General features: G+C 46.1%; 1 protein-coding gene across 3 annotated transcripts in view; it reads right to left on the bottom strand.

Moving 5' to 3' along the window:
* Nucleotides 1-15290, bottom strand: part of MOB2 (MOB kinase activator 2) — a 334675-nt gene that overhangs the window by 84920 nt on the left and 234465 nt on the right. The window contains exon 1 of one of the 3 annotated variants that reach the window (XM_086957726.1): nt 12496-12759. The exons of the other annotated variants lie outside the window; for them this stretch is intronic. Within the exon in view, the coding sequence (XP_086813852.1) occupies nt 12496-12605 (110 nt within the window). The 5' untranslated portion in view covers nt 12606-12759. Of the gene's footprint in view, nt 1-12495; nt 12760-15290 lie in introns of those variants that run through there. 3 annotated transcript variants of the gene reach the window in all.

Genomic DNA, 15290 nt, shown 5'->3' with positions numbered 1-15290 from the left:
TGGACGGTCTCCAAACTCACTACAAAATAATTCAATGTTCTTCTCATTACAAAACAATCCAACTGCACTCTCCACTTCAATAGAATTCAACTAGAAAAGAAACAGAGCTGGGACCTTCTTATGAGCACAGTGCCTAAGCTCTCTCGACCCATTCCAAAATATACCACCTCCCGACGGAACAAGTGCAATTGTGAACAAGCATTTTCAATGCAATAGGTCTTGCATTTGCGAGAGTTTAGGCTATTGGCATTGTAAATGACAATGCCTTTTATGTATCTGTTTTGATAATTGACTCAAATAAAAGTAATCAATTACAATGCGAATAGCTCATAGAAAATAGTGCTTAGAGACTAAATAAGACACAGTGTAACAGAAGTAAAATGGCCAGTCCTCATAGGAAGTTAAAAATCAAGTCACGGCGGTACAAAAGAGGGACTAACAAGCCTATTAACTAGTTAGAGGCCAGCATTTACAAAGGACAATGACAAGCCAATGAAACGTAGGCGGAGCTTCAAGTCCAAACTCGAATACAGCACGTCTTGCAGAGCAGCGCATGCGCTGCCCAGGATCGACCTAAAAACTATGGCCAGATTAGTGAGGAACAGTTATAGACAGCTGTGGAGTTTGGTAAGATGGTTGGGAAACATCCAAATGTGGAGATCATATGTGGAAAATTTAAGGCATGGGGAAGTAGAATAGTGAGATTCTCTGGAACATTAATTTGAGTTACAGCTAATTAGATTCCGGCAAGTTTTCTGAACTGCATGTACAGGTGGAGAAACGTGAGGGGGCTACCGTGGGAATATTCACGTATTTGTTTTTTGTAAAGCCTGTCATGCAACCGGAAGCTGCATCAGCACAAAATGGACAAGAAATAATGAAAGCAGGTGTGAGGGGCAGGACGGAGCAGGCGTGCTTCATTATATGAACAACTCCAACCACGACATCCCTGAAATGATGAAACGTTTCAAAGAGGACTCGGGTTCTACTACCGAACAGGTAATTCAGTCTTGGACATCTGACCACACAGAAGGGATAGGAAGTGTCTGAAGAGTCTATAAGATGATCTGATCGCACCTATATGCTGAAAGGAAAAGGGCTGCCTTCGGGAACAGGTACAGACTTGACATACAAGAAGGACAAATGCGGAGTCTGCGAGGATGTTTGAGAGGAACAAGTACAGATGTTTTTAATGCTTGCAAATGTGTCACGTCTGTATGCATCAACTGTTTCATTGCTGCATATTACCTACTGTATAACTTGCTTCCTTTTGGAATTTTAGAATTCCTGAGCTCATGTAACTATATTTGGTAATATTTGGTAATCCTTGAACTCTAACTACCCATGTAATGTGTATGTGTAAAACAGCTTCAGAAAATGTTCGCGCTATATAAACATGCCAAAATAAAATTTAAAAAAGTGAAGGTGCCGGTAATGAATGCACGGGTGGGAAGGTTGCTGCACCGCTCCTTGCACCAATCACGCCCCCACACAGCCCTCCCTCTCGGCAGGAGCCCAGCAACTGTCGTCGCCCGGCAGACTGTCCCTTTCTCCGCCGACACACGGTTGACCTGTCTGAACTTTCACAGCAGATGACACTCAATTACCTCCCATTGTCAGTTTTATGTTGGGTCTTTTAAGGCCTCGTTGGGAGGTCAAAGTAACCGGGGCATAGCGGATGCAGTCACGTGCTCCGACAATACAGTGTCTCAATTCACTAATCAGCTAAAAGAAGACTGAATTTATGTGCCAGTAGAAGACCAAATGATGCAGAATTATGAGGCGTAGTGCGGCACAATCTGTAGCGGTGCTTTTTTTGTGTTTTTTTTCCATTTGAGCCATTAACACCGAATGGTTAAAGTTATACCTCAGTAGTAACCCGTTTAATACCACTACAAAGCAACCAGCAAGTGAAAGTTGAACCGTTTATCTTTGCAAAGAATTCGTGACTACGCAGAACCACGCATGCGCTCTTTGCTTATTAACTTTTCATCCATATCAGCTCGAAATGTTTTTTGGGGTGAAATCTGCAAGTTATTCATAGGATGGAGGAGTGTGGGGCAAATGCTGCTAATCCGTAGTTATAAGTAAAATGCTACAGAATCGCATAATTCTGGTGGCTCTGAGCCAACCTGTCAGTGATCCACAAGCTAAATCTGCCTGAAAGAGAAGCAGCTTTCCAGGTAACGATAAACAAAGTGTATTCAATCCCCAAGGTACGCAAGTAAAACAGCATGGTCCCTGAAAGCTCAATACATGTATGTATTCCAAGTCTAGAGGGGAAATGATACTAAAAGACACATGTATAAAGCACAGAAACATAACACATTCCTTAAAATAGGTGTTCATTGACACCCAAGGCAATTAAGTTCTCTCATTACCCCTCGAAGAACCAACGTTTAGTTAACCCTGCAAAAAATCAAATTCATGCCATGTGCAAAATGTGCCGGTCTTTGCAGAACGTGCATAACCCACAGAGCCATAACACCAGGAGTGGATGGGACCGGCATGGTATTACGGAAGCATGAACCCACTCAGCGTCACATGGGACCTGCAGCTTACAATCAGTGCACTGGATCAAACACAAACCACACGTGTTTTACCAGTAACAAAAGAGTGTTTTGCCGAATACACTAGCCCCTTACAGGAGGTGCCTTAACACACACCGATATCTAACTGACTGATACACTTGACATACCGATGTAAATATTAGAAAGCACTGTTAGTTAATGTTCCTAGTGTGGAAACAAATAGTCAATAAGGTGTTCAGGTTCAAATCTTGTTGTGTCCAATACAGCTTTTCATTCTTATACGGTTTATTAAACGAGTATCACTGATTCGTATAATGCCTATTATCCAAAAGAGTATTACTTACCTGTACGAACAGTTTGGCAGCTCGATTCATTTTCTGAAATCACACTTTGTGTATCAGTCTGCCACCTCGTAGTTAGAGGGCAAAATGGTCTCCCCCCCCTTCCCTGTGCTGTGTCCAGCATTTGGTGTTATGTCCATCACTTGTGATGTCAGATGCATGTCCCGGAGTCTGACAAGTGAATCTAGAAAAGGTTCACATTGCAAAACTAAAGTTATACTTCACAGTAAGACTGTGGCAATGGTGCCATGTTAAACATTCATTTGCAAAGCCATAGGTCTGTGTTTAATGTGCTAACGCATGCCCAGTAGAGTCGGACACATTGAAGGAAGCCAGCAATAGTGGCCAGAAAGGGATATTATGTAAAATAACCCATCATGGAAAATGAATGGGTTTGGACAAGGCTGAAGTATTATGGCAGTGATAGGATGCTGCCCTTCACTTTGCTGCAATTTTTTCCACATCTTGCTTCCAAATTAATTTTTCTGTTCTGCCCACATTTGTACTTGCATTTCAGGCCAACACGGCTCTTTGCATTCGAGGGATTTAATGTTGTCACGGTTGGATTTCCTCCCAATTTTACAAATGGGCAGGGTGGCGAGGTGAGATATGGGAGTGGGTGGCTAGCTGATGGACAGCTGCATGCCAGCCCGGCCAGTGCAGGAGTGCCATCAAGCTGTTCGCCCTGGCAGCCATAATACCGTAAAACTGTCCCACACCTGCTCTTGGCACATGCTGAATGGATAAACAAGGGTCCTAATTCCAGGTATGGCACTGTGCCTAGTGGAGGCGGAAAGACTCGCCGCAACAGACTGGCCGCGAGGTCTGGTGCAGGATGCAACCAAATGACTCGCTCTTGTGCAGCTTCAGGGTGATGATACATACGCATGGATCCTGGGAGCAGCAGATTAATCCTATCACTGGGTAGGGATGATGAGCGGAAGTGGTTTATGAATGAGGCAATGCCCCAGGGCCAGGAAATGTGCAAGGACAAGAGTGTAAGGTCAAAACCAAAGATCAGAGTGGGTGCCTGCATCATGGAATGAAGAACTCCTGATGAATCAGGCTTTCCTCGTTATTGCCATAGCTTCCTGTCTTCGCCAGCCTGGGGCAACGTAGCCAGTGACCCCCTGAAGTCTCACTATTTATCTCCAGAACACGTATGAGCCAAAATTGATTAATGGCGAGAGTTTCCCTAAAACAGATTCCCCATGTTTTGAAGCACTACTCTCCAAACATTGCCTTGTGGCCCTAAACAAACACACCTCTAATATTCTCAGTTTGTTTATTCACTGTGAGTTTCATATTGCACAGATAAGACTCAATGGGCAGAAGAGAATTCCACAAAAGAACAATTCCATACAAATAGTACAAAGGATAAATAAGATAGTGGTGAAGTTAAAGGTAATACAATGAGACAGTACCATAAAACGTGTTGAGCAGAGATGTAGGGTACATTCGATATATGGGTAGAGGAGCAAATAGCGGTATTCAAACTTAATAGTATCTGTTTCCAGAAATTATGGCAACAAAACATTATTTGATTCCTCAAAATGAAGATGAAACCACTGCCAGGCACAGGGTTGTACATTTCGAGCACCAATAAGGGCCAGGGTGCAGTCAGAGGTCTCTCCTTTCTCCTGTATGCAAGCTGAGAGCACAAGGATTTACAGCCCCAGAGCCAGCAAAGCCCCAGGTGTTGGTGCGGGTCTTTCCTTTTCCTGTTCTCAGACACAGGGCTGTACAGTCTCAGCACCAGGAGAGTTCAGGGTGTAGACGCTGGTCTTTACTTTCTCCTGTTCTCAGACACAGGGCTGGACAGTCTCAGCACCAGGAGATTTCAGGGTGTAGACTTTGGTCTTTCCTTTCTCCTCTTGCAGCACACGGGCTGTACACAGTACTGTCTGGGCACCAGGAGAGCCCTGGGGTGTGGATGCTGGTCTTTCCTTTCTCCCGTTTCCTGACCATAAAGACCAGCGCATATGGACTTTTCAAATCAGAGGAGGGGAGAGTTTAAACAGGTCCTTTCTGAATTTGTCCTGGTTCTTCACTGAGATTTCAACTAGGGAGACAAGTGGTTTCCTAAGACGCCATGGAATACAAGGGTATTACCCTTTTGGCAGAGATTCCGACTGTGCCATCAGCATCCAAGTGGGGCCATCCAGGGTTGGAGTGACAACGCCTGGTGCCTAAAATGTTTCTTTGCCATAACTGAATACAGCTTTTGCCTGAACTACCACAAGATATGTGCGCAATTGGCTAATGACACAAGTGCCAGAGTAGATCCATTAATACTATTTCTGGGAATTATTGCGGGAGAAGCAGGCATCTATTGGACCAGAGGAAATTATGGACTGAAGGAAATAAAATGAAACGTCCAGCAGACCAGGACACTCTTGCATGCCTACTGTCTCCAATGTAATTTCTAATTCTTCTCCAAAAGACTGTTCCAGTAAGATGCGGCGACAATAGAAAAGATGCAAGAATCAGAAGAAGGCTGACTTTCACTTTTTATATTCCAAGCCCAATTGTTCTATAAAATATTTTTAAAAGCTTTTTGAGATGAAAGCATAAAGCAGATATCTGTGCCCAATCAGACCTGCCGCATAACACCAACCTCTGTTGTACTCTTGGAAGGCATTAGAGAAGTGTGGATGCTGGGTTTCTGCTGTTGCTACTTTTCCACAGGTTGCAACCACTACCTCCCTGAACAACAGATATCAGTAAACGGCAATAATGCAAAAACTTCAGGACTTAAAGTAGGTAAAACTACATCAGCTCACGGCGAGAGTCTTCTGTGACCTTGTTATGGTGTGCTCTCTGTATCAGAAGTTCAGGGTATGAGTGGCCTTTGTGACGACTATTTCGGTCTCACATCCCAAGCAGTCTCCCCTAAAGACTGGTGTGCATTTATAAGCAGAAAAAGTTGTACTAGATGCAAAATACGAGGTTCCAAAATATGCTAGGACTTGTGAAAATATTACAACACACAACTAAAATATTTTGAGCAAAATATCTATTCATTTTTTGCAAATTAGGCAGCTGTGCTATGGCCATATTTACACATGAGCACAGCTTAGAGGAAACCGCAACAGACTGGCTGGTGATGTGCCACTCTTTGTGATGGCTTACTCGCTCTCTGCGCCTTAGCTTTTTAAATTTACCTGAGACCGCACGCATACGCTGTCAGTAAAATCTATTGTTTACTTCCTGCTTCCTCCAGGTGCTTCCAACGTCGTTCCCTGCCGTGAAGTAGGAACCTAGTATAGCTTGCCTGTCAGCGACCAGTGTCCTTCCACTGGCCAAGCATGCCGGAAGGTAATTTTTTTTAAATTATTTTCTACTTTTGAACATGAACTATAGAAGAGTGCATGTCTGCAGTCCATCTCCCACCCCCTCCCCCATGTTGCTCCACCCATCCTCCTGTCTGTTGAGTTGCTGCTCACTCCCTCCTCCCCACGCCTATAATGTTGCTTTCGTTTTGTTTTTTTGCAGTTTTAGGACGAGTTCATTTTTTAGGCACGGGGAGATAAAATGAGCTCCCACTCCCTCCTATTGTTGCTACTGCTACCTTCCCACCCTGTGCCACCCTCGTATTGCTTTCACCCGCCACTGCTGCCCACAGAGTTGCCGCTTCTTCCTTCCATGTAACCCCCTCATGTGGCTTGCTCCCATCGCACTTGGTTCAAAAAAATAAAAGGCGCTTGCTGCATCATATGGCTTTTTTTACCCCTGGACTTTTAGCCATGCTCTAAAGCAGTTCGTGCTGCTGTGCAACTTGCCTAAAAAAATGAAAACATTGATACCGTCAATAGCTCTCACATAGGCAAAATCTATTAGATTTGGCAATGTTTGTTCCAGTTAGTAAACCTATTCCAAGCATTTTTACCTTCCACTCCAGCCGACCAAGCCTAATGGCCGCGGTCTCCGAACTGTGTTCAAGAATGGAAATTTCACACTACCAACTCCACGCCCCAAGCCTAATGAATGGTCTCTGCTGCTACATCAGCACCATTTATGGAGAGCACCACCTGTAAGTTTTATACCGTGTTGTACTTACTGCTGAGAGTTGAGGATTAAAAAAAAGGTAGGCGATGGGAAAGTTCGAGTTTAATCGGATGAAATGGGGCGATGTCCAATAGTCTGAAATTGGTACTTTAGTTCTGTGCCGAGTACAAGTGAAAGCAGTCAGTCCTACACTCAGTTTGCACGTTTCTGGAAGTGCTTGTCGTTGGATTCTGCTTTCAGCGAACTGTTTAAGGCATTCCACATGAGGTGCCCGGGACGGCGGATGTTGCTTCAAGGGCTTGACTTGGTTTACAGACTTAAGTTTAGGACAGGTCCTATCAGGAGCCAGAGTGTGCAACTGCAGACTGGCAAAGCCGGACCCTGAGGTGCCGCACAATTAAAATACACATTTACACTCAGTCTCAAGAATGCACAAAATTCATTCTGCTTTCTCCAAGCACCCCTCATGCACTTACTGGTCGATATATCTTAACTCGGAAGATTTAAATGGCGACTGCTGGGAAGTTAAAGGTGCACAGACCACAGGCACTGCCGTCAGGCCGACACCTGCTCCACAAGAACACTGCTATTCACCAATACCTCCCCCCATCTGCTTCCGGCCCCTTCCCCGCCAGCCGGCCTGAACAGGCACGTCTGTAGCATACTCAAACTGGAGCAGCAGAGCAGCTGCTCGGAGCACAGGCTAGCAGCGAGCCACGCGTGCCCACAAAGAGTACAAAAGAAGTCCGGGTGGGCGGATTCAGTCCTTTCTTTGCCACCCCCCTCGACAGGCACGTGTTTGCTCTGCTGCAGCTGTGTCAAGGGCGGGTAGAGAACAAATAGTGTTTGTAGGGGGCCGCCAAGTCCTGGCCCTCCGCAGCGTATGGCTACCCCGCGGGGCGGCCTTACACAACTTTGTCGACTTACTAAGGGTTTGGTGTACAGTGGGGGGGGGGGGGGGGGGGGGGGGGGGAGAGGGGATCGTGGGGTTTACAAGAGTCACCAAAGTATCATCATGAAAAACCGACGGAGATAGAGTAAGTGGGACCCACAGAATGCCACACAACCAAGTACTGTTAAAGCCATTGGCCGTGGGACGGTGTCTTTTGCCCATGCTATACTGAACAACATAATCCAAAAGAGAGAACATGAAAAACTTGAATGCATGTATGGGTCATGGGGCATGCAACTTTATGTGGCAAAATGCAGTGGCTGTTTAGCATGATGATGTAAGGCATGCATTCGACACCCAAATGTGCGGGCATATGACATGGTACGTTCACAATTTTGTTTTTATTAAAAAGAAATTTCAAGATGGTGGAGGCCAATCTTGGAATGCTATATACATACAAAAAAATGTAAAAGTGCAGGAAAACAAACAAACGGAGAGGGGAAGTAATGGACAAGCTGAGGGTGGAGGACTTAGGGGGCAACACAAAGCTTGTAGGGGTAGGTATTCGAGTGGAGAAGTAGCACAAAAAGGGACACAGCAACGACACATGCGTTCTCATTGAGAATTAAAACAAAAATAAAAAGTAGTTCCCGGAAGGTGCGCGAACGAAGGACGCAAGCAATCCATTCAAAAGGATGGTAAAGAAGCTATGCTGTGGGGAAAGTAAAAACACTAGAAGGTGAAGGAAAGCCATCAAAAAAGAAGCAGGTAGTGAGAGCAACAAGAAAGCCATTCAATGGCAAACAATCAGCTAGTTCAAAGTCAACTAAGTTTTGGGATGGTCCACAAAAAGTCTTTCGACAACAGACCGCTTAGTGGTTTGTTGGAGACACCTAATAAACACATTTAACGTTTGACAACCTTGTAAATCAAGATGGACGATACAAACACTAATTTGGATCCAAAACTCGCCATCAAAATATTTTCATTAGTAACCATTGCTGTGACTTGGCCACATAATGAAAATCCTGCCACCGCGGTTTCAAATTACGATATGGGTCTCACAGTCCTTTGAATGCAGTACACGTAGGTGAAGCAACCTCTTCCTTGATAAGTGACGACTTGACCCTTATTAAAAAGATAGAGTAGAATGCATTGTCCTGTTCCGACGACTGTAAACATAAGTAGCATGTGTTTTCAATGAACCCTTCACAGTCCTCAATTATCAGAGAAGGATGCTGCTACAGAAACGAAGCACCTAGAATGGAGGACAAAGCCACAGAGCGCCATCCTGCCAGGGTAAATTGAGCCATGTCAAACTCGTCACTTAAGACATTATAGGTAGGACTTGATTATAGGGATTTGTGAGTGTCCCCAGGTTTCAAAGCCAAAGTTTTCCCACAAAACTATAGCTCATCTCCTCTAACAGGTGCAAGGGGAGGGGTCCCCTTCTTGCAAGCGCACCTCTGAACGGCTTGCTGGACTCAGAAAGGCCATCTGTCTCACTTGCACCCACATGCCAAGGTCACCTATGGACGCATGGTATGGCAAGGCTCGAAAAAGCTATATCAGTCCCCAATGAAAGAATGGTAGAGATGCAGGAGAGAGAATGGCAAAGATGTGCACAGTAAGCAATTTATTTATTTATTTATTTTGAAAGTTTTATATAGCGCGAACAAGATCTTTGCAGATATCAGAGCGCTTTACAGACGAAGGTAATAGCATGTGAGTACATAACAATGTCACCTATAATAGGGACGGCAGGGGTGGGTTGTAGCAACCAAGTCAAAGACGGCAATGAAAGAATGGCAGAGCTGCGGGAGAGAGAGCAATGCCAGGTTTCATTCCTATAGGAGGATAGGGATAGTGTAGAGTTAGGTATGTCTAGTTCAAATCTGACATAATGGCAGGCCTGGAGTAGAGAGAGTAATGCAAAGTCATTCGAGACAGGGGACTATGCTGACATGTCCATATTCCTCGACTGTTCGGACTTCTGCATTAGGGCCTGAAAGGGAGCCATGTGCTTGTCCTGACAAAGCCCTCCTTCTCATCTATGATCGGAAGTCCCACCCACTGATCAGGGCTCGCGCACCTGGCTAAGGGCGCAGGAGGCGGCAGGCGATGGGTGCTTCAGAAACCAGGAAGCTCCCGATTCCAAACGCCGGCAGGAGCCCGGAGGCCAGGGACGGGGCTGAGGTTTGGGCCCGCAGTGCTCCTCCGGACGAAACACGGCTTCTAACAAGAGGCGCACTGAGCTGGAAGCACATCAAAGGCCTCGTGTTATTTTAAGTCCACATACTTGGCAAAATGCTAAGCATTCTGTGCAGACAATGGGCTTCCCAGGGTAACGAGTGGGGGCAGAAGCATATAGCAGAGCCTGCGTGTGAAGCAAACCTTCCCAAGGCCCCGGTCAGCCCTCCGATGGAGCTACGTCTGTCCGAAAACGCTTCCTGGAAGAACAACTCCCCACAACCCCTAGAACAGACAGTTTTCCAACACCCCAGCATACCTCCAAGATCTTATCAGATGACTGCGCTCAACGAAAAGCTTTTAATAGCTCTGAACTTAATAGCCATCTCCAAGTATCCAGTCAGTACCTGTCCACGGACTGAGCATCCCAAAAAACACCTCACACCAAAGCCTGAACATGCCTCTGAGAATTCTTATGAGATTAGAAAAACCTCCTACTAAGAAGGGCAACTCTCCACAGCACCAGTGTGGTCCCTCGACAGAACTCATTTTTACAAGACCATTTTGATACAGAAACAACCCTCTAAGGCTCCTGGTGGAATATGCTATGAGCATCTCTCCACTGCTGCTGAAATAAGAAAAATCACAACACCCGCTGAATACCACAAACCCCCAAGATCAACTCTATGCATGCTTAGTGTTACACCAGCATCTTTTCGAGGGCCCTATGGATCTTATGGCCATCATTCACATGCATAATATCGCCCCATAGACCCAGCACATCCATGAACGTCCCGCCACACTGGGCTCCATTAATATCCCCAACAGACCAACATGGCCCGTTACGGAGGTAAATATGACGTAATATTCCTCGGATTAAAACATATGTTTAGAACTTCATTAATTGCCAAAAGCACCTCTAGTTCACAGTATTTTTCAATAAGATCTATTCAATGCTCTGAGAATTGCCTCATTCATACATTTGCCTCTTACATCTCAATCAAGCATGCCCCACGAACATCTCTTCCCCAGTGCTTCCCTTGACCAATTGCTAACAGTGCGTACATTTTCTACTGAATGGTTTCACAACTTTCATTTTCCATAGCATAAAGCATCATTATGGAACCCCAGTATTTCTAAGGAATATGCATCTATTCATAGCACACGGTGCCCATACTTTGGGAGCGATTCCTGCAATAAGGGCAACTCCGCCAACTGTCATAAGAGATATCCACCCCCTGCGCACTACACAGTGGGCAAGCTAAGGTTGAGGGACGGAACATTGCTTAGACAGGCCATAAAAATAGCAGCACTAACATACAACTAGGGTGAGCTTTATTTTTTTAAACTGTTTGTAGGTGCTGTTCTCGTTTGTCTCATCTTGCAAAGTAAAGTCATCACACAAGCAGCTTCAGAATATGGGGGTGGATGGGGATAAGAGGGTGGTGGTGAAAGGGCAGGCCTTCACACAAGTGGCACCGGCATCCTTTGTTGTCGGGGTAGGGGGCTTGGACAGGGCTGCAGGTGGGAAAACCCCGGATATATCGACGTATGTATGTCAATCACGCGGAGGAAGGGCTGCTGGTTGTGAATGGCCACTATGCAATCCCTACAACGGCGAGGGCCGTTTGTAAACGGAGTTCTGCCATTTGTACCAACTCTCTCAGCAGAGACCTGCACGAGGGACTGGAGTCCGCAGAGATAAAATCGCAGAAAGAATTTTGCAGCAGAGACTGAAATCGAGGAAATAATCCCCCCTCCCCCCAGACTGAGGCACTTACTCCTCTTTCGGTGTGTAGTGGAAGAGACTCCAGACACCGAAAGGGAGGATTTAAGCTCCCAACACAGACCAAGTTGAAGCACTGAACTTTGGACACACACTGAGGACAATGGACCATCTCCCAGAGGCACACACAGAGGGACTATCTTCATAGCTGGCAATACAACAACAGGCCAGTGAAGAAATAAACGACCGTCTCTCGGCAGAGACCAGGGGTAACAAGTCCTAAACTCCAAACAGAAGACCACCACTTAAACTCCTAAAGGAGACCACCACTTACCGAGTGACTAAAGTCTCTGCACAGACCTACAACCAGAAACTAAACTCACAGACGCGATGTAAAGTTTGTGACTGAAGTCCCATAAAAGCCCGAAGAGAGGGACTAACATCCTAACACACTGCTATTGTGAACTAAACTTCAATGGAGAATTAGATCTCACGGTGGAAAAATTGCACATTACCGCCAATCTCTCCCCCCCCCCCCCCCCCTACCACCGATGGGCTCAAGACACTCCAAAAAGGTGCCTATTTGTGTTGTCTCAAAATAGTGCATGGGAAAGCCTACAAATCACAGAATAATCGAACGCATCTAGCGCACCAAGTTCAACGGTACAGCGGTTAAACATGCCTCTTGAGAAGCTTTAGCGGTCTGGCGCCCTGACGCCCTTTCTGTGGCGCTACACACCATTGACTAACTAACAGATCGCTAGTTCAGTCGGACAGAAGCGCCTTCCCGCAGACAAAACTGCTTACCTCAAGACCTTCCCCACGGCTTGTAGGACCATTTTGCAACTTAACCCGGTCTTGGAGGTGGGAGAGAGTCCGGGACGGTCCCCGCTGAAGCTGCTGTGATCGCCGACCATGATAGGGAGAAGGAGCAGGACGGGGGCTCGTGGGAGGGGAGGGATGGGGGGAGGCAAAGCCGAGGAGTCCCAGAAAGATTAGTGGTGGCGCGGAGGCTGAACAGAGCACGGATCCCAGGACCCTATTCCCTTCCCAGAACTCGTCCGACTACCTTCGTGCTGGAGCAGCCAGCCGCAGAAACCCTGGCCCGGCCCCCCGCCCGCAGCCAATGGTCGGAGGAGGAAGAGGAGGGAACGGGAAGAAGGTGGGGGAGGAAGGTGGCACAGGCAAACAACGGACCTTATAGGGATTCTGGCAGCCGCCGAGTCTGTGCAAACACGGGGGCTCAATTGCCTCTTTCACGGGGGGCGCGCAGCACAGAGGTGGTTCTGTGGTCGGGGGGGCGGGGGCCAATACACGCGGCGAGTGTACGGGACGCACTGCCCTACCAGCCGGAAGCTGAAAAGTTACTGTGCGGTCCTGAAAAACCACCACTTTCCAAATCTAGTGGTCGCATCTGCTGATGTTATGTTATCGTGCTTTATATAGCACCATCTACCAGAAATTAGTACGGCACCGAAGCGCTTTCGTAATCGTGGTGCCTTGTACGGTTCTGGGATTATCATTGGTTCGTCGTTTCCTGTTGTCTAGGAGTGTATGGTTAGTAAAACCTTGATACATATATTAGTTACTACTGGTTTGCGCTGACTAATAAGTAAATAACGTGGATAGGATCACGATCACGTTCGTTTCAGAATTATATGCAAGGATAAATAAGCATGGTAAAAGACTCCGCTTTTTAACAGGAGGCGGAATTCTACAGTTTGGCCTGTGCAGATGGTTTTCTAGACAAACACTAACTAGGTAGCAAGGTTATGAGTAGTTGTGCTTATGAGGAGCAGTTGTGCATATGGGGGCATGCTTTCTCAGTGGCGGCTCCTCCGTTATGGCTTTTAAACAGTGCGATTAGAAGGAAACATAACGTGATAATAAGTTATTATTATCACGTTAGGTTTCCTTTGCGGACGGGAGGGTGGGGCTGCTCTGCCCACGGAGCAGGGTAGGGGTGGAGTGGTTTACCCACTCAAGCGCACAATTACCATTTGGTCGGCCATCTGGAGCCTGCCAAAGCAGTCATGCGCACTTAGCTGTTCTCCATGCTCACAGCACTCCGACCAATCAGAACACTGATTAGGGGAGGGAGCCTGGCTGCCTGCTTCCTGTTCCTGGAAGCAGACTCAGGAGAGCTGGAGCACAGAAGAATCAGGAGCCGGTCTCAAAGTAAGGTTTATTCCTTTATTTAAATTTCTAACCCATCTACCAAGTCATGCCGGCCACCCTGGATTTGTGTAAAGCCAACTTTATTTGCGACAGAATGCATGCTGAGCTGGTGGAGAGGGAGGGGTGTTCTATGGAGTATGGAGAGTGATTTGCCAATGACATGGCATTCCTTCCCTGTAGTACAGTGGAGTCAGAGGAGAACAAGATAAAGAACAATGCTTTAAATGGAAATATAAAAATGTTCAGGGCTTTAAGTGGGACGAAAAAACTGGGGGGGGGGGATCTCCTATAAGCGGGTGGCTGCTGTAAATGAGGGCATGACTTAAAACACTTAAGCTAAAAATCTGTGCTTAGCATAGTGTGCTGCCCCACTGGTATTTTGCTGCTTCTGTTCATTCATCCAGATATATACCACAAGTAACATTACACCTACAACAATCCAGAACTATTGGCTTTGTCAATTGTTGTAAGTTGCATAAGATAAATAAGCAACAACCCTTTATCACTTAGTTGTACACAATACGGAAAATGCTACCCACTCTTGTAGGCAAGATTGTGATGTAATGCTAGAGCAGCCATCCTTCGAGCTGAGAAAACAGGTTCGAGCCCGAAGTCCTGTGATCCAGAAAAGAATATGTCCTTGTTTAATGTAACTGGTGCTCATGAAAAGTGCTCCAAATTTGTGCAATATAAAACTGAAAAAAGCTCTTTGCAGTTACATCAAAGGCAGTGATGGGTTGTATTACTGCAAAGTCTTTTGGGTTTTCTTTACAGGGAGGGTAAAAATGCAGAGCCAGATAGAAACCAGTCTCAGCACCTGCTTTTAAAAACTGCTGGTGTTGAGCACCAGCAGGTCCCAACCTACTTAAAGCCCTGCACACTCTTTAGCATACCTGTTTGCTCCTGAGAAGTGCCAATACTCTTCCACCAAATGTGCTGCAGCTGTGCAGATACTCCCCTTTTTTTACATTAAAAAAGAGCAGGTACCAGGCAGTACCTACCCCCTTACAGTACTGATAAAGCGGCTATTTTTAAAATATTTTTTTATTTCATATCAACATAAAGGAAGAGAACGCTGCCACAGTAAACAATTCATTCACATAAATCATCAAAGAGCCTCATCACCTCGTGAATTGGTTTCCAACCGTCCCATATGTCATTTGTAATTCAGCAACAATGGTCCCACCATACAACCCAAGTTTTATAATATTTTCGCAGATTGACATGCGCTTTGAAAACCGTTTTTTCCCACTGCAGCGCTAAGGTCCATGGCCCAGAGACATTCTTCAACGTAGGAGGATCAGCACACATTGAATGCCTGGCAATTCTCATTTTACCACCATGAAACCAGTTCCCGCTAGGACGTGGGGTTATCCCCTCCCATCCCCTTCAATGCCCCAAATCACCTGAGGTTAGATTACAAA

Source organism: Lissotriton vulgaris, chromosome 2_1, assembly GCF_964263255.1.
Source record: "Lissotriton vulgaris chromosome 2_1, aLisVul1.2, whole genome shotgun sequence".
Taxonomy (NCBI): Eukaryota; Metazoa; Chordata; class Amphibia; order Caudata; family Salamandridae; genus Lissotriton; species Lissotriton vulgaris.
This window is presented reverse-complemented; position numbering and strand designations above follow the sequence as displayed.